At 30.7% G+C, this 21,184-nt stretch overlaps 2 protein-coding genes across 4 annotated transcripts; both read right to left on the bottom strand.

Annotated features, from left to right (window-relative positions):
- Nucleotides 1-712: 712 nt before the first annotated feature.
- Nucleotides 713-6,606, bottom strand: LOC119689160 (melanotransferrin-like). 3 transcript variants are annotated; one of them, XM_038103926.1, is made up of 8 exons: nt 6,391-6,606; nt 4,680-5,107; nt 4,481-4,614; nt 3,019-3,179; nt 2,445-2,953; nt 2,215-2,379; nt 1,446-2,112; nt 713-1,381 (listed from the first exon to the last, which is right to left on the bottom strand). In XM_038103926.1, the coding sequence occupies exons 1-8, from the start codon at nt 6,446-6,448 to the stop codon at nt 981-983; spliced, it is 2,523 nt and encodes an 840-aa protein (XP_037959854.1). In that variant the 5' UTR covers nt 6,449-6,606; the 3' UTR covers nt 713-980. The 3 variants fall into 3 exon arrangements, with proteins under 3 accessions (XP_037959854.1, XP_037959852.1, XP_037959853.1); XM_038103924.1 differs by lacking the exon at nt 6,391-6,606 and adding an exon at nt 5,953-6,356; XM_038103925.1 differs by lacking the exon at nt 6,391-6,606 and adding an exon at nt 5,498-5,888.
- Nucleotides 6,607-8,729: 2,123 nt separating this feature from the next.
- LOC119690262 lies at nt 8,730-11,142 on the bottom strand. The gene is made up of 6 exons (XM_038105282.1): nt 10,984-11,142; nt 10,581-10,771; nt 10,312-10,523; nt 9,662-10,248; nt 9,400-9,602; nt 8,730-9,341 (listed from the first exon to the last, which is right to left on the bottom strand). The coding sequence occupies exons 2-6, from the start codon at nt 10,742-10,744 to the stop codon at nt 9,095-9,097; spliced, it is 1,413 nt and encodes a 470-aa protein (XP_037961210.1). The 5' UTR covers nt 10,745-10,771; nt 10,984-11,142; the 3' UTR covers nt 8,730-9,094.
- Between the last annotated feature and the right edge of the window lie 10,042 nt (nt 11,143-21,184).

The following is a 21,184-nucleotide window of genomic DNA, read 5'->3' as shown; positions in this document are numbered from 1 at the left end:
TGAATAATGGATAATAAGTATGTAAGAAAAAAAACCAGTACAAAAAGTATAATTTTTGTATGTCCTTAGCTTTATGTTATTAAATCATTTTCAAGAACTGTTTCTACTTTACTGATCGTGTGCAAGTCTTTAGCTAAATTATGCATTTATTTTACTTATGATAAATAGCGAAAAAGATACAACAGACGGAGTGTCAATTACATATGAAGGAAGTTCAGTTACCAGAGTAAACAGATTTTAAAATTCGAATGAAAACAGTAATGATCTTTTGAATACTACTTTATATTACATGGTATTAGTGTAATTATACTATTAACTGAAAACTAGTTTTATATAGTATGTTCGGTTAACAATACAATTAAAAATCAAATTAACTGACTGTCACTGCGCATAGAGAGGAAAAAATAATATGCACCAGTGTCATAGTGCAGCATATTCTATATATTTATTTTACATAAAGTGCATATTTAATCAAAATTTTATTTTAAAATAAAATATTAAACATATTTTAATAAAATTAAACAAAGAGATACGTAAATAATTTTGTATTTATACATATAATTATATATAAATATTTATATATATGTTTATATATTGCACTTATCTATGTGTACTTATATAAAAATATTGTAAATGTGTACAAATATATACATTACATATAAACATATATCAAATACATATTTAATAAAAAATTATATACTACTTGGACGGAGTGTGTACGTTCAGTTCTAAACATTATAATAATACATCTTAAACTAGTATAAAAATAAATACCATAACTATAATTGTGCTTACATTTTTCTTAACTGATACAGTCAAATGTTATTACAATTTTTTATTTCTAATGTCTACAATATTTGTACGTTAACTAATAGTATTAATATTTGTGCAGATATGTGATATAAAGAATTTTAGGCTCATTTTTAAAATTTAAAGCATTAATATATACTTTAGCTTATGATATGGTTTTCATTTATATATCACACGATTACTTTGTATACTATAAAACACAATGTAAAGAGTAGTGATATAGATATTTGAACTTGACTAGCACCAGCATAGCAATCAGTTATACGTCGTGCACGCATAAAATTACTTCCTAAATAGAGATCGTAACGTCGCTTGTTTGGAGGTATAACTTGTAGCTGACGTGTGGCATCTTGGAAAATTAAATCGTAAAAATTAATCGGCGATTCAAACATGCTAAAACTAAAAGTGTCAACATCTTTTCGACCGTAAAGTTGCTGTGCATATGTAAGCAAATTGATGTAAGCATTCAGTTGTGTTTCATTATAACCATCACCACCGCGAGTTACAATGGCATTGGCCTTAACTATTCCTAAATTGCATTTTTTATACTCATGTAATTCCGCACGTGTACCTAATATGTTATTAAAATTATTAAATTTTCTTTGACACTTTAATTAATTTTTATCTATAATTACCATCTGTGCATAATAATTCGAAATCATCGTTAAGAGCGTTCCTAGCCCACCACTCTTTTCGTTTTCCGCCAGTACTTTCCATAACTGTTGTGTGTTTCATAAAAGCAACATGCCCACCACCTTCAACGAGGCAACGAAATGATCCTGTATGCCCATAGTAGTCTTCAGAAGCGTCACGACGACAATAGCGATAGCTAGTGCCATGACAAAGATCACACATGCTGTCATAAGGAACACCAGTATTATATTCATTACTTATAGCTCCGGGTACACAAGACTTGGTAAAATACTCAGCAGCTGCTCGAATAGAATCACATCCGTAAGGTCTTATCCAACCATTAGATATCAAGTATGCCATTGGATAAGTCCAACCAGCAGCTGTATTAATGCCTGTATGACAAGTGTATTTACCCTTAAGGTATGTTAACTCTGTATCTGGATCTTCCTCTTTTGCTACAGCTACAACGTAATACTCCGGTTCACCCAAATTGTAAACCTCAGACATAAACGGTATTAAATTATTGTTTAAACCACCAGTATACACGTCACCAGCGTCAAAAACTGCAATATCAGCATCACCGGATTGTATTCCGCGCATGCAATCCATATGTGAATGCATTTTTTTACATATTAGTTCTGGTTTCAATAAATGAGCTTTAAGAGCAATCTAAAATTATTAATAAGAAGTTTTATCAATGTGAAAAACATAAGCTAATTTTAAAAAAATATTCATTTGCAATATATTAATTACTAAATATTATTGACTTACTTTCATTTTAACACATTTCTCTAATTCTGGCTCGGATGTCACACACAATGTCATGCTAGGAATCGGACATTCTCTCAGTCCATATATATAATCAATTGCATCCTGCAAATATTTTTTAAAGGACTGGTCGTCTTCATGTATAGCAGTCAATGAACGGGCTGCGTCCTTTGGAAGAAAATAGACACAAAATAGTAAATTTGAAATGTACATTATGTTCAGTTGATTCTTACTTGAAATAATAAATTTACTCTACCATAACGTTTCGATTCAAATAAGTTGAATTTTTCGTAAGATACAGTATTGTTTGTACCATTTTGGAAATTGTAATCTGTATTGAAGCTACTATCTAGGCGTTCATTACGGAAACCTGTATTATCAAATCGATTATATGAATCTTGATTGCGCCCAAAGTTGTTAAAAGGACTGTTATTATTATTATTATTATTATTATATACATCAAAACGATCATTTCTTTCATCGTTGTAATTCCTATTAAAACCATTATTGTTAACGTTGCTGCTATATTGTTTATTGGGATCTTCCCTAATTGCGTCCGAGTAAAGTTCAACCATGCGCTTAAGAAATGCTTGGTATTTTTTACGTTCGGTTAATGTTCGCGCGGATGATGTAACAATGGCATCTGATGGTATGAGTCCCCAATAACACTGACGATATTCACTTATAGGCACCCGTCGTCCATCACGGCATAAAAGTTCAAAGCGATCACTTGATAAACTCTCTACATGAAATTAGTGTTACTTTTGTCTCGAATAATAAAACTAGTTATAAATAAAAATTGCTTACTAAATTCATCATATTGCAACATTTCATTGATGGTAGAATCTCTTAAAAAAGCAACTTCACCAGCTTCCAGTAGACAACGAAATGCACCATCATAACCATAGTAAGGATCATTGGCTGAGCAGCGTCCAGCTGGAACTTTACCCGTACAAAGAGTACATAATCTAAAAAAAAACAATAAAACCTTAATAGAACCAAAAGGATAATTTTGCATTTTAATTATTTACAAATAATATTTATTTTCATGTAATAAAAACATATATATCATTTTTGTAGTTAATTTGAATGGGGACTACTATATAATTAAGACAATCAATTTGGTTAATTTTCGACATGAACTGCCTTAAGGCTCAGTTAGTCGGTACATACCGTAAGTGCACAACCAACCGTTAGTCGGTTAGTTAATACGTGCACAACCAACCGAACCTGTGTATTTGATAGAAAGAAAGAAAATAAAAGCGGTGAACTTTGTCTATTTCGTTCCTATCATATACACAGGTATACATAGTTTTTAAGGTACGTACCAACTAATTGAGCCTTTAAATCAAACAAGCTATTGAACAGATACTGAGGCGGACGGACAGACAGAATGTCTGACGTACTGACTGGTATGATCAAACAAATGCTGCTTATCATACTGATCATATATATCAAGGCTGTTCAAAGCACGGGCCACATGCTACCCGCAACTAATTCTTGCGCAGCCCGCGACATGTTCTAATCTATCACAATTAGGCTAATTTTTATTTGATATATATTGGTAACGATTCTATATATTGGTAACTATTCTATTTCATTTTTATGGTATCCGACATAAATGAATTAAAATTATTTAAATAATTTATTACACTTCACGTTAATTTACTTAATTGACAAAAACTTTAGTATATATTTCTTTGTAGAACTGGTTCAAAAAACTCGTATCCAATGCCGTAAGTCATTACGTTAAAAATAATATATTTTTCGTATGACAAAAATAATATTAATAATATTGATATTGATAGAATTGTAAAAAATAAATTAATGAATTAATAAAACTAAATTTAATATTATCGCCCTCCAACCTATTCAGTGATTTGAATTGGCCCGCGATCTTATATGCTCTGGACAGCTCTAATATATATGTTTGTATATAATTTTAATAGTCTCCAATGTCAAATGCCGTGACTAATTCAATGCACTTTAACGGAATTTAAATAGGCTTAAATTAAGCAAAATGTATTTTATACTTTATTTTTTAATACTTTCAATAGTACCGTTTTTGTTCTTCAATAAGTTTTGGATTCTAGTTCGGTAAGTTATTAACATTTACCATTTAAATTTTCAAAAATATTTCTGTAAATTATTTTATTGTTCAGTGGATTAAAAGTTACTTTAATGGCAAAAGCGTTGAATATTATTTTTTTACAATAATGTGAAGGATTACAAGATATAATTATTTAATATTTATTTATATAGAACTTACTTGTCCGAATTGTCTCCGATTGGATTGTATTTATCAATCAATGAGTATACTGCACAAGAATTGTTGAAATAATTTGCTGCAGTTTTAACTTGATTATTACAATCTACAACTTCCATCCCACCTTCTCGTTGCAACTGTAAATGAAGAGAAATACATGATTTTTTTTATATATCAAAAAAAGCAATTGAGTATATCAAACCGTATAAATTGGTAAAATCCATCCTGCTAAACTCCCAACCCAAGGAAAACAAGCTCGTTTGTTCCTTAAGTCTCTTAAACTTGTTAAATCGGTAAGTGTCCCTTTATTTATAACAGCCACAGCATGATATTTTGTGAATCCACCTTCAAATTTTTCCTGCATAATTGGTATAAGCGAATTGAATCGGCCTGCGGTAAACACATCACCTGCATCCAATGTAGTAATATGGGCCTTTTCTCGATCAATATGATGTATACATTCATCCGCACTGTAAGCCATAAAACATGTCAGTTTTAATAATGAGTCGTCAAAAAGAGCACGATCTCGCTCAATGGCAACTGTTAAATTTTGACATTTATATTGCTCTTCTTGGCTTTTTGTACACCATATCATATCACTGACTTTGTGCTCACTGAAGTCATATTGTGCTAAAAGGATAAAAATTTAAATAGATTAATTACTTATCTAATTGAAACCATAAAACTACTACTAATTTTAAACTGTGCTATTTTTAAAAGTTTACAATTATATTTATAACAATAAATTAATATGTTTACATTCAATCCTGTGGCTTTCGTCACTTTTCCACCTGTTGATCACAAAAACAAGCTACTATTAAAATATATTTAAACAGTTAAATTAAAATGTAACAAATGTGATTTATTACATTATGTACTTTAAATGTTTGTTACTAGTTATTATTATTTATTAATGACCTAATAATTCCACAATGTTTCAAATTATGTAGAATATACTTTTGACTCACAACTTAAACCAACACCCAAAGCTGTTGGATATTAAAGAATATAAATATTTACCTAGCACTAGCACTGTCACTATATGAAATATAGTAGTTAAGACGAATATTTTACACATTGGTAAATGTTTACAAAATTCAAGTCAATTATTTTTTAAAGTTTAAGAAATAACTTCGCCACACCCAAAAAGCCAACCTACGAAAACAAACCATAGAAATTAACTAAGGAAACTAACAGCAATGCATCACCAACCAGGCTTAAATGAACAATTTGAAAACGGAACACTTAATTCGGTGTAAATGCTTGGAACATAAACAATTACTTCATGATACGTACATACATATATTACTTCTATCGAATAGTGAAATAAAATGCAATCCCTAACTGGTGACACTACAATCCTTAACAGGTAACAATATTATTTATTTTGCACTTGTTTCAAAGTGTTTTTTTGATACACAACTAAAACCAAGACCTTGAATCATCGTATATTAAGACATAATAACCACATTTACCTTGTATTACCACTAACACGATATTAAATACAGCGGTGAAGACGAATTTTCTACACATTGGCATATATTTATAAAATACAAATTATTTATTTTTAAAAATATAATATTCAAAAATATAATATTGCTTTGCCACACCCAGGAACACAACCTACAAAAACAAACCATATAAATTAACTAAGGCACTTAGAAGCAGTTAAACGCCAACCAGGCTTAAATGAATGATTTGAAAACGGAGCACTTAATTCAGCGTAAATGCTTGGAACGTAAACAATTACTTTATGATATGTATATTATTATCATCGAATAGTGGATTTAAAATACAGCCCTCAATTCGTAACACTTTTATTTATTTTACACCTGTTTCAAAGTGTTTTCTGATCCACAACTAAAACCAACACCTTAAGTCATCGGATATTAACACATAATAACCACATTTACCTTGTATTACCACTAACACGATATTAAATACAGCGGTGAAGACGAATGTTCTATACATTGGTATATATTTAAAAAATTCAAATTATTTGTTTTTAAAAATATAATATTCAAAAATATAATATTGCTTTGCCACACCCAGGAACACAACCTACAAAAACAAAGCATACAAATTAACTAAGGCAAATAGAAGCAGTAAATCGTTAACCAGGCTTAAATGAATGATTTGAAAATAGAACATTTACTTCAACATAAGCGCTTGGAAATTGAACATTTGCTGAGCATCTACACGGGCTATACATTAGTAAGATCTTTTTGCTCCAAAAAAATTTGTGTTTTAATAAGAAAATGAACGTGTATGTAAAATTCTTGACAAAATCAAGCCAGTGTAAACGTAAGGTTAATTTAAAACAGGTATAAAATATATAATCATATATAAACGATGGATATTTATAGTTCACATATAAAAAAAAACAGAATAATTATATTGCTTACAATATAAATTTGTTATTATATATAAAATAAAACAATAGTAATTTTTAATAGTAAATTTTTTAATATATTTTATTTGTTTTTAAATATATATTATTTAACAATTTTTACATACCAATTTTGAGAGATATGAAGATAGCCTGAAAGTTAGTACTATGGAATTACAAAATGCCAACTAAACCGTAAAATAAAGGCCAACTATAAATATGTAACTTGACTGGCTATAATTTTATATTTGTATTGTAAAGTTTGTATGTAGTAATGAAAAGTAAAACTATTTGTAAAAATCTTACCAAAGTCTAGGTACAGAATAAGTATTGAATTATCAACAACAAAATCAATATTAAATGTATTTATGGAATATGTATAACTATATATCGAAAAAGTTGTAGAAGAGTACCCGGTATCGAACCGAAATTAACGATTACTTATTTGTATAAATTTTTATTGAACATCCCTAGACAGATTTATCAAGACCACAATAGAATTGAAACAGCGCCCAGCAGGAAAATTTGTTTATATATTTTTCTATAAAACTTTATAATGCTATGAAATTAGAAACATCTTTTAGTAGCAGATGGAAGTATCATTATTGTAGTAACACATACGTCTTATTCAAAAGAAAATAACTGAAATATTTATTAAATATTTACTCATACTATTACATGCGCTTTAATGCATCTAAAACAAAAAATTATGTTCCACATTTTTTTGATATAATTAAAAAAACTTAAAACGAAAAAATTAATTGCTGCAATGAAAACATATTTTTTTATATACATTTTTATATAATTCAATGCTATGGTTTATGTTGGCATTAAAGTAATGATTCTAACTAAATCTTTCATCATTTGAATTTATTATTTATTGTTTCATTAATCTTTATCTCGTAAACAGAATAGTTCACATGTATTGTAAATTTAATTAATTTTGTGGCGTTTTCGATTGGTAAATCTATGGTAACTTTTTTAATCGAGATTTATTCACTTTTACTGCAACTTACATTTTCGATTGATAAATCTATATAGTACTGGAGATTAAATTATAACACCAAATATTTTGCCAGATTACTCTAAAATGAACAGCTGTTTTATATGATGACAAAGAAATTGTGATTTGATTCGATTTATGTATTTATGAAAAACATAAATATCTACTAACACAATTCTAAAATTTTAGACTACTGTAAAAATGTTTGGTTGGGCAACACAATTTGACAGATCTGGAGTAAATCTAGATTGAATCCAGATTTACGAATCGAAAACGCCATTAGTTAACACACCTAATACAAACATAAGATGTACAAATACAAAATTTGATGCTTTCCTATTTAGAGGTAACATGGAGATAATTACATATACAACGGTGGCTGGTATTGGTATTGAACAAGGCATAGAAAAAAATATATAAATAAAACACACGACCTGTAATGTGAATTCAAAAATCCAAATAAAAATTAAAAACGAAATCGATAAATTTTTTTTAAAATTTTGGTATATGTATATATAAATATCGTTTTATAAATAAGAGACATATTTTTAATTGAAAATTATAACTATTAATAAAGTAAATAAACTTGTGTATATAGCTTCAAGAATAATAATACTACATCAATACTTTCGGTGATGTCAATTGTGAGTTTATTCGTAAATTGTTATCTTTAATAATTAATAATTATCTCCTGTACATATCACAATATATAAATTTAAAAATGTACAATTCGTTGAAAATGTTTTTTATATTTAATGTATTTATATTTAATTATACTTTAATAAAAGCATAAAATTGTAAAATTATTACAAAAATATATTATATTAATTATTTAGTATGTTTAGACTATTTTACTTAACTCATGTTCAGATTAATCTCGATAAGAATGTAGAATTCAGTTATATTCGCTAATCTAAATTCAAACAAAATTTTTTCTATTATTTACACTAAAAAATTTTAACTCTTAACAAAGAAAACATATGACGGTGAACTATATTCAAAAGAAAATTTTAAATTTAACAAATCATTTTTTTTATCATTGCTCGTTTAATTTTGAAATCAAAATGTAAACACATCTTACATAAAAATTGCTGTATCATGTAAGATAAGCTGAAGTGTAAACATATGAAATTATTTTATTTATCCGTAGCATCATTTTTTAATCATTGCAATTATCAAACAGTTTAAATATTGCCTTTGATTATAATTGATTATATGTAATTAATTATAAATAATTTAAATAACCAAACTTGCTGGCAAGTTTTAAAATTTCAAAAATTCGCATATTCACTTCATCTCCACCAGCTTCTAAGGAAATTTTATGGAATTCGCTGCTATGCATATCAGTTTCGAATAAATTGGATAAAAGAGCACATTCTTTCTCACTGCAAAGAAGCCACGGCAGGAAATGCATACAAATCAGTGCTCCATATATAGCATAGCGACGAAAATGCGTATAAAAATTTTGGAAGCTTTAAAAATAATGTTTTATGAAAGAATCAAAATAAGGAGTACAAATAAATAATTTACCTATATTTTTCCAGTTCTTTATCAATATTTTCGGGAGACATTTTACCTGCCAAATTGGTCTTTAAAACTCTTGATAATGTCTTCAACATGTGAGTATGATACTCAATCAGAATATCAAACCACACCTCATACCGTATATCTTCTAAAGTATTTATAAACATGAAAAAACTCAAATCGATAACTGGTGTTGAATACCGCAACTCCTGCACCATAATTTGAAAATTCATCAAAATAATTTTTATGAACATATTGCATTTCTCACCTGGAAATCTATTAATTTAACATTTTGAACAGGTTTTGCGTGATCTTGCGCATCTGCGTTATCACTATGACCGTATTGAAAAAGTACATTATTGCGATTGAAGTCTCCATGTAATATAGCGGCAAATATTTCATCTTCAGGTCGTTCAACTGCTAGAGTGCGTAATCGTTCTAATAGAAGTGTGGGTTCGGTAAAATACTTTTCGCGCAAATTTTCTAAATCTTTAGAAAGTTTTTCATTGCTTTTACTGTCTTGAACAAATAATTCATTATATTTTCTGTCATAAAACTCATAAAATCTATCAAATGCAACACGGTACAAGGGGCGGTACAAATTAGTTTTAGCATCATTCGGATCAGATTTATTTATAAAAGGTAATGGAACAATGCCGTTTACCAATTTTTTCCATAACGCATTTTCGGTTAGTTTCATAGCATAGCTTATTGCATGATACTGGCCTAAGGGCCGAGCCATACTTATTAACTGATTTCGGCTGAGATAAACCCGAGGTCCTAACACATATCCTTCAGGCTTCAGATTCTCTAGAACTAAAACAGATTCATTTGCTGAAGTATTACTACTGAGACCTATGTAAATGGAAAAGTTTCAGTTTATATAAAAAATTATTCAATCTATTGACTTTATTTCACCTTCAATAAAACCAAATTTTGCAGCATAAGCATGAGCAACCCAATCTTCTACAGATATATTAATATCAACACTTTTTAAAATTTTGTTGAATTCGGGTAGAACTTTAGCGTAAATATAAATCTCATTTGCGAATTGTATGTAAGATTTACTTGATTCTCGAAAATCTGTGTCTCCTTTCATAACCTTTACCATTAGTTGACGATCTCTTAAACTAAATTTTTTTAATTAAAAATTAGAACATATGGTTGTAATACTTATTTTCATTTACCCGTTATCTGACTTTGTTTGTAAATTTACACTATATAAGGCGGACATGAACCCATCCAGCCCACTGGAGTGTTCAATTTTACTCGATATGTATTTTTCGTTTAAATTATTTACAATCTCCGGCAACAAAACATTTTCAATGTAATCAGAATGTACATTTGCCATATTGAGAACTCCAAGAATACTGCAAAACTGCAAAAATATATATATTTACATAAATATATGTACGTAATTACAATTAATGATTAGTTCTTATTTGATGAAATTTTGCTACTTGCTGAGCGTGTTTCTTTTATATATTTATACGTAATTGTTTACATATACTTATTACGATAATATATTATGAACCTATTATCTAATTTTTAATTATATTTAATTATTTTATGAACTTATAAAGTACACACATAAATTAGTTTTGTAACACGTCTCCTTTAATTTTTGTTAATGAAAATAATAATCGTATAAAAACTTAAATTATTTTCTGCGCGAATGTTGAAATAGAGAAACTAATTAAGTTTAAATTTAATTTTGCAATGACAGGTTCAAATATATTTAAAAAACTACAAAACATCACTTATCAAATCAACTAACAACAATTGCTTATCAGCAGTTTGATACATACATACATATGTGCCAAGTTCTTCATTTTCATTTCATTTCACTTAAGTAAAAACGCTTATTCCCTTAGTGCAAAATGAAATGTGAACGTATTTCGCCATTGAAAATTTAGTGTATGTATATTGTATTTTGATTTGCCCAAACTTCATAATAATATTATTTATGAAACCTTTTAAATATAGGCAATTCAAACTTGTTTTAATTTCAATTAGCAAATTTCGTAAGTGCCTTGCTTAAATTATTATCGCTCAAATCAAAACAGCTGACTAAAAGCTGAGTTAAGGCTCAATTAGACGGTGGGTAACGTAAAAAACTAATTCAAAACGAAATGCACAACCAACCAAACTTGTGTGTTTGATAGGAACGAAATAAACAAAGTACACCGGTTTTGTTTATTTCGTTTCTATCAAATACGCAGAATTAATTTCTTACGTTAACTATCGTCTAACTGAGACTTAACTCAGCCTTTAGTCAGCTGTTTTGATTTGAGCGATAAAAATTAACTTAACTCAATGGGCATTTTGATGTAAATAAAGATAATACCAAAAGAGTGTGGAGAAATTATTCGTTAAATCTTAACGACTAAATTCTAATTAATTAAATTTAATTAATAAAATAAATAAAATTATTCACTAATGACTTCTTATTTTACAAATATTACTAAAAAACAGGAATGTTATTATTCATAACAAATTGTATAAAGCGACAACCCCAAATTTCAGTAGGAAGAAGAAAATGTTCAGCGTCTGTATCCCACGTTAGGGGCGGCTGTTCCAACACAAACCACACACAGAAGATGATAACGGAGGAAGCCTATAAGAAAAGGCATCAGGATCGACACCAGTTAGATTCTGATTATGGCATGCTGGACAACAGCAAACGATTAATGACATGGGCTGGTGGATGAAGTATTCTGCTACCAATATGGCCTAGAGTGAAATCTGGTCTAGACAGCTTTCAGGCTAATGCGTCATCTGTCTCCGTATCGTTAAAACCTGGCAAACCTTAAAGAACAATCTTGGATTCGTCCTGTAAAGTTAGGGTGTATGGGCAGTTAAGGATATCTTCTGCTTAGCTCCCGGTTCGGTTCTAAACACATGCGATCATAAGGCTATGTGTCAACCCTCGCATGACCTCCCTGCATTGCAAAGATAATCATAGAACCACAATAAGTGTAACTACACAACGGAACTAAGATAACGGCTTTAAGTTGGGACCCAATTGCAAAGAAAATGACAAAGAAAACACTCACACCCGCACACACTGACACTACTACTCCAGCCGGCACCGAAAGTGTAAAGGAGTTATTGATAGTAAATCCTATGTAAAACCCCTTCATCAGGACACCAAGACTGACCCGCTTACCTATGATATCACATGAGATGCAAAGCAACTAGAGATCCCGCTCATTTTCACCGGAGCTTAATCGTGACAGAGAAGAGAAAAAGGAAACATTTAACAAACTCGGAGATAAAATATCCGGACTCAATGAAATGATGGCTGGGGGAAGAAGGTCCATCCAACAAGCTATGCGTACAACAAGCTGCTAGAGAGAAATCAAGCCAAACAAAAGACGTTAGAACCAACGATAGATGTACTCAAATAGATGTAAATGCTTCGATTTTGGACATGTGGCAAGGAACTGCCAAAATTTCAAAGATTGATCTAACACTGCTACAAGTGTAGGCAACCAGCAGGTGCAACAAGGTATCGATATGGACGTGTGGTAAATTTCCACTGGAGAAGGTTTACGACAGAGGAGAAGCATACGTAAAAATTACAATCAACGGAATAACGTTTTTCAGCTGTTATTTACCCTCCAGGCTATCAATCGAAGAATACAAGCAACCACTTGACGATATTGTTAACGACGCTAAAAACACAAAGCCGACAGTGATTGCCAGCGACTTCAATGCCTGGGACGTTGAATGGGGCTCAACATTGACAAACCCCAGGGGAGAGCATTGGCCACACTGGATATGGTGTTACTGAACTGCGGCCAAAAGAACACGTTCTCAAGTAACGGTAGGAGCTCTAAAATTGACTTGATATTTATCAGGAATCCACTAGCTAACTCAACGGATTGGCAAGTGCCAGATATCTACACGCATAGTGAGCACCAAGCTATTATCTTCGAAATATATGAACGCTCAGCAAAGGCCATTCCTGTGGCAGCCACCCCAAATCCACTACGGAAAGAGTTAACTTTGAACAAAGAAGTCTTTAAGCTCCCAATAGACGACATCCACCTAACCGGCAGTGCGAATGATAAAGCAATAAATCTCATGCGCTGCATAACAAATGCATATAACGCATCTATGGCAAAGAGAGGCCGACGGAATGGTAGACAGCATATGTATTGGTGGACTGACCAAATTTCTGAGTTAAGAAAGAAATGCAAATATGCGCGACGCCTATGTCAAAGAGCAAGTGGTCATGAAAATTTCAGAGTGCACCAAAAAGCCTATAAAACATCAAGATTTGACATAAAAAATTCGGTAGCGAATAGCAAGATAAGATGCTACAAGGTGATATGTGATGAGGTCGAGAATAATCCTTGGGGACTAGGCTACAAGGTGGTTATGAAAAAATTATATAACTACCGCCCACCAGTTACAACAGCCGCAGCTAAGCTGCAAGCAATAGTTGAAGGCCTCTTTCCGCAGAGTGCTGATATAGCCTATACAGTTCAAGATAGTGGGCCACAGAATAAAATAAATGAGGTCACCAAGAATTGGAAGCGGTATACAAAGGGTTGAAATTAAAAAAAGCACCCGGCGTGGATGGTATACCAAACCTGGCTTTAAAAGATGGCCACAGAAGTCAACACTGATTTATTCAGGAAAGTGTTCGACGCATTTACATCAAGTCTTTAAAAGCGAGACTAAAAATCAGCATAAAGAAAACTAAAGTCATGCTCGGTGTCTAACGCACCAACCCTACACCGGGCTTGAATTTAAATTTAAACCAACTAACCATCGTATATGTTAACACCTTCAACTACCTTGGTAGCATGATCATTACTAAGAGTGGGACTAATGAGGACGTTATGAAAAACGTCTTTGCAACTTATAAACTATTTTCATATATGCTATGAAAAACAACAAATTGTTTCATTTTATTTTTCCCTATTTTCCTTTACTTCCAGCTCATGTATTATTATGCCAAGATTGATGTCCGTTTTATTAAATTTAAAAAATCCCAAAAAATTATTTATAATATTAGCGATTGTAATAACTCTACTTCAAAAATGAAAAAAAGAATAAAACATTTACATATTCACAAATATATTAACATTTGTTCAAACAAAAACATATAATAATGATCAGATATTTGACAGGGGCCACGGTCCCATTAGTTTCTGGCTACCCCCATTTGGTTTTATATATAAAACATTAAAAACACTATAACCATTTTTACAATATATTCACAATAATAATAATAATATTACACTAATATTGATTTGCAAATCTAAACACCGCAAATCGACTCACATTTATCCACATATTTAATTTTCGAAAATATTCTGATTTTTGACCACTTGTTAATGGAGAATAACCTTTTAACTCATTGAATACCGACAGAGCCTAATTCTGAATCAACATTTGGCTCAATAGCATTTTTCTTTGATTCTGATTTTCTCTCCAAATGGATAGAAGAGAATTAATGGACTTCTATTTTTTGTAACTTGTTTGACCTGCAAATGTGTAACAATTTTTTCATAGTCCTTCATCAAGTAACATGATTACAAATTGATCCTACAGTAGTTGGAGCTAAGCCCAGAATTCTAAATTCAACAAGTTTTTCTCCTATTTTGAAAGATTTAAAATTTCTAACTTTCGTTCCAAGGAAATTTGTTTTCGCTTTTGACTTCTTTTTATACTTTATACAGCAGAAATTTGACATTCCAGTTCACCACACAAATGTAAACTAACATCTTTTAACTATAAACTTAATATATGTTAACCCACTTTTGAAAAATATGATCTACAACAATTAAAATGGAAATCCCCGTTGTACGCATGTATTAAAAAACGACGCAAATCGAAATACTATAGACGCAAATCGAAGCCAAATCTTTTTTTGTTTGCAATTCGAATCAACACAAATCGGGGCATTAGTGTATTATCATAATATTGATGTTATCAGAATTATAATGTAGTGATTCTCTGCAGTTCAAAGTATGTATGGTATGTGTACATATATGGTATATAGGCGCAAAGGATTTTAATATTAGCTGAAATTATTATGGTTATGCAATTTTCTGTTCTTTATAATCTAATTACATAGAATATCTGTCTGTCTAAAAGACGGCTGGTAAAGCATGCATATAAGGATGTAATTTTTGAAACATATGACTCATCACGTTCACAATTGCTTCACATACATCATTTTTTTCAACTTAAACCTGCTATTATTTATTTTTGAAACTATCGTTCCAATCTATATTAAAAGTAAAGTAAGCAAAATCGAAACCATGGTTAAATAGTGGCAACCCTATAGATTAATCAAAATCTAGTTCAAGATCGACGAGGACTAATCCTAAACTAATCGTTTTTGTACGAAAGTAAGTAGAGAATACTTGTAAAAGCATCTATCCCTATCAGAGGATGTGAGTTTTTACGCACTGGTTTCCTCTGATTCTAATGCAGCTTCCTGTGGATAGAGTGAAACTTTAGCCCCGATCTAACATCATTTTTCTCAAAGTTATTTCTGTTCAGTTAGTTGTTCTTTCCACTAAGTCAACAAAAATTTTCGAGCATTAATTAGAATATTTTTGGGGCTTTCGATATTAAATTATCTGAAACGGATAAACTGTGAACTACAATATTTTTGCCCAAACAAAGCTAATAGCATAATCCAGATTTTGAAATGGGCAATAAACAGTTACAATATAAAATAGTTGGATAACTCATATTACTCAAAACAGTATCGCTTATATCATACTTGTCTGAAGGCAATATCAATTAGAAGTTTACTTTATTTTATTGAACCAAATAACTTAAGACCACTGTCTCTTATTACTCAACGATGTCAACATGAGTGTAGTAAAAGATGCAAAAAGGTAACATACCTGGTGAAATACACTGCAAGACCCAAATTAAATTTTGATTAAATTTTGAAAGGGTTGGGTACTATGTCACTGCAGCCTTTAAGGATTATTGTGATTTATTATTTTTCCACAGACGAATAGCAGTTAACAACGCTATTATTTCACTTGAAGAGATGTTGCCCAATTTCGTTATAAGTGGATAGACAGTTGGCAATTACCGAAGTCTAAGTCCGGCAGGACTATCATAGTGACATAGAATGTGTGCTGCTGTTTTTTTCGTAATAAAGTTTTTTCAGAAGTTAAATTCATGTCAGCAAATGTCAGATATGGTGATATTTAGCCCTTCTTCGAGTGATCTTGTTGATCTATTACTAGTCAACTGTAGCTTAGTTATAAAGGTCATTGCTTTCTTTTTGACAAGTAGATAAAGTGTGGAAACCCTAATGCAACCTCAAGGACTGCTGTCGGGGTGGTTCTCATTGCTCTACTTATCATTATGCAGGTTAGTCTATCACAGTCTTTTGCTGAACTTTCTTATACCAGATGGATGATCCATATGTAACAATTGACATAGCAATAGAGGTGAACATCCAGAGGCTGAGTGTGCCAGTCCCAGTATTTATCAATGCTGGTTCATAATGCTGCTCTGGCTCGTCGGATAACGTTGTCTGCATGAGAATTCTACGTCAATTTCTCATCTAGAATCATTCCCTGAAACTTAGCCTGGTTAATAGTTCTTCTCCATTTAGAAATGGAGAAGTTTTCCTTTTCTTAGACAACGGGACTTGTTTTTTTAGGATTGGTAGGATTGGAGTCAATATGAGATCGCGTCCTTATATTTACCTCTACTAAACCTCTTTCTGTTAGAAGTTAAAGTGACTCTCTGCAGTCATTGGTGTAAAGACCATCGGGTCTTTACATGATTCTTTTTAGCTCTTCTCATATCCTTATTATATATGACGATGATCAGACATGGATGTATCTGCTTAAACATCCCAGCCTTTGATAAAGATTTGACGATATGACTCCTATATAAGGGCTAGGTCAATCTTTTCAGATATGAGGTGTTGCATCACTGCTCCCGCAGCAGCTTGAGCATGTTGAAGATTGACCTGCAGGCACCTCATCATTGTTACTTTTGCCTTTTCTTGCCACTCCGCATCCACTTAGACAATTTTATCCCATAAGTGGATGCTTTCTGTGGAAGAAATTTCGAGGAAACTGGTTTCTTTAATCCTTGCTTCTGATCTTTCACCCTAGAGACCGGTGTACTGCCATTCTGTTTGGGCATGTTGAGTCCAACATCGGTCCGGATGCTATTCCGTGTAGACTGTGTCACTTGGCTTGTCTGCCTGTGCTTTCGAGGTGCTAGATTCTCTCATTTGAATACGATCTCTTGGGATAAGGTACCTATGAGTTGGAGTCACTGGGACTCTCTGTCGTTGGAGACCTTTTTGTCGTTAGTCGTTTAGGTGCACTAGGCTTTCCTTTAATACGTACGTAAATTTGAGTGAAATTCAGGTACGGCTTCCCTGCCTGACTACCGAGAGCATGATAGCTTTTCCACCACTCTTGTCCTCCATAGTTCTGAGAATCCCCCACGATGACATGCATGTGCCATGTCATTTCTCCAACAAGGCAGCAAAATGTCCAGTGGTAGCACAGCGGAGGGGGGAATAAAGGTGATGCACCAGTGATGACTGCTCTACGGTGTGGAGGTATGTGGCGCACACATTAACATAATTTGATTAACGTCAAATAAACTATATAAAAACATTAAAATAACTTAATATCGAAAATTAATATTATTTATTACATTTACATATAATGATTGAAGTTTTAACAAAAACAATTAAATATAATGGTCTATTAAAACTCAATCAATTTGCTTCTCTTAGCTGCTATAGTTGTTGGATGTGCTTCTATGTTTGCAGCTCAAATCCTAAAATTTCTATTATACCTCATCTTTTCTCTTTAAGCAATTGCAATCACAAATTCTACATTTCTATTACATTACTTCTCTTCCTTTTTAATAGTAGGTTTCTGAAAAATCTATATGCGCAATAGTGTATCGCACATTTATCACTGCATGACTACCTATGGTTTTGAGTACAGACTTTTTTGTTCGAAAAAAGTTGCTTTGATGCTTTGATTTATATTGGTATAATATTAAACTTATATATATGTATATAAATTAATAATTTAATATAATTTATTTAATAAGTTTTTTTTGTTAATGTATTGTTAAATATTATATGGCGTTTACACTGGCCGAAAATGGCTTATTTTGAATGAGCCATTTGAAAGTGTTTACTTTCATTGTATTTCATTTGTTCTAATTTCAAACAGCTGATTTGATTTGTGACCTGTACCAAAAAAATGTTGCATGAAAGTTAAATATGTCTTCAAACCTTACAATATAAACTTAAAACAAATTTTTAACTTCGATTAATTACTTTTTGGGAAGTAGAAGTTCTAAAAAGGGGTGCATCGTTTTGAAGAAAATGCAACCACCAAACATTTGTTTACCTTTTTTTGTAAATATCTCAAAAACAACTTTCTCAAACTGTCAAAATACTATGAAGAGCTTTTATTTAGGGTATGTACAATGTATTTCTTTGCATTTGGAACATATTTGGAATGCATTCGAAAATCCTTGGGACGCATTCATACATTCATGTGATAAAATGGATCGCATTCGCACTTGAAATTTTGTATGCAAGAATGAGCCATTCGTTTCTCATTTTCGATTTTTGACCAAAATGAGGTATTTTCGGCCAGTGTAAATGCCGTATTATATGGTAAATACAACATTATAATATGGTAATATAATATAGTTATTGTTATATTAAAACATCTCATCTATTTCAATTTATCATTTTTGATTTTAGCAGAAGAGTCAATCACTCTTCCAGATAGGGCACACGTTGACACTGTGATGCATACATATTTTTTCCGCCCTGCCACACTTTAAGTGTGGTATCCGGGAATGGCTGAAGCTTTGAGACACAATTGGTCAATGGATCAATTCTTCGTTACGCCATTGCAGCAGGTTAATGAGAGTCTTTCCTTCTCTGTTAATTTAACTGGACTTATGTGACATCACATTACTGATGTTGGAGTCAGAAGATTCAGCAACTTTAGAGCCCAAGAATTAAATAAAATAAGTAAATATGAGGAAAAAATAAAAATCAAACAATAGCAATAGAAACAGCTGTATGATCACCCAAAAATTTAATAAATTAGTAAATAATAAAATTTTGAAAACAATAAACTATATATATAAATATATTATTTATATTTATATAATTGCTTATATACGTATATATCGACTGCGAAAATAATATAAACAAAATGCAAATGCAACAGCAAAACCACACACAATTCGTATATATGTGCACGCAGCTGCATAAAATCCTGTAGAGTCGTAAGCATAGTTAATGAAAATATTTGCGTTTTTGTTGTTGCATTTGCATTTTGCTTATTTTATTTTCATAGTTGCTTAAAATAATTGCTTGAAAATAATCACAGCAATTCAAACCCTGGTAGAAGGATGTAAGTACATATACTTTTCTTGAACAAAAATTACTGATTTGCGTAAGATAAACAAAAGTTTAAACTTACTGTTATTATCCAATTAAATATTTTTCATATATTTTCGTTATTCTCTTCTTAATAAAACTTAAAATTTGTTTTGATGACTAATATTTATATGTTTTATTATGATATTAGTATTAATATAATTTTCAGACGTTAATTGGAAAAATGAGTTTAAAAATAATTAATGTGAAATCAATTTTTTATTTTCATTTTTATTTCTATTTATATTTTTTAAGTAATTTATTTCAATTTCTTGAAATATTTTTAATATATAAAACAATATGGTGCTGTTTTCATACTTATGTACGTTTTACATTAAAGTAATCTTGCATAAAAAATGAAAATTGTACTCAAAATTAAACATTAAGCGTATTTAAAAATCGTGTCTTATACAGCGTTTACCTTATGTGAATAAAAGTCGATCAAAACAAAAATCGAGATTAAAGTACTAACCTCGTTGTTTAATCTCAGATTTCCTATACAAAAGTTAATCTCCTTTTGATCGAGATTAACTCTGCAAATGGCTTAATATCGTAGATTGTTTACGATCTTAGAATAATTAGAAAAGAAATGTCAAAATCTAGTCGAAACAAAAAAAACATTGAAAATTTGAAAATTCCGAAGTAATAAAATTTTTAATAAATTTATTTAATAATAGTTTTATACATAACTAAAATTTATTAAATTATTGTTATAAAACTACATATTAAATTTATATTACAATTTATTTTTTATAAAATTGTAATTAAATGTTTTATTTACGGAAATTTATCAAACACACGAAACAAAACATAACAAGTGAAACGTCAAAATTAATCTTCAATGTATAATGTCAATTTGAACATTGAGGTGGAGATTAAAAATACAGATTAACTTAATCTCTTTCGCAGTATTACGTATTTACGTACACTTCAAAGCAAACTAAATTTTGTAAAAACCAAAATTAATTACGAATTAACAACAATAGTGAAAAATTCTGAAATTTTCTTTTACAACAAACATAATTATAAGACCGCTCCATAATATAATTAATTATATATGTATTCTGTCGCTTCGAAGTGCTATAACAAACAATAACTCTCCTGCTAAAGCCACTATATTGCACGCAAAACTACAAAAGTAAATACTCTAGTACTCTAACAGACTAGTTAAAAATATTCATGCTTTAATAAGAATAAACTTGTTAGCAACTAACAAATTCAAAAATTTAGGTGTAGTTTTTATTTTTATTTTTTTTTATATATTCATAAAAAATTTTGTATTTTTTCAAAATAAAAGGGGGCTTTGGTGATTTGCAAGTATGGCAAGTATGGTTAAATGTACGCAAAACAACA

Source organism: Teleopsis dalmanni, chromosome X (assembly GCF_002237135.1).
Source record: "Teleopsis dalmanni isolate 2A chromosome X, ASM223713v2, whole genome shotgun sequence".
NCBI lineage: Eukaryota > Metazoa > Arthropoda > Insecta > Diptera > Diopsidae > Teleopsis > Teleopsis dalmanni.
This window is presented reverse-complemented; position numbering and strand designations above follow the sequence as displayed.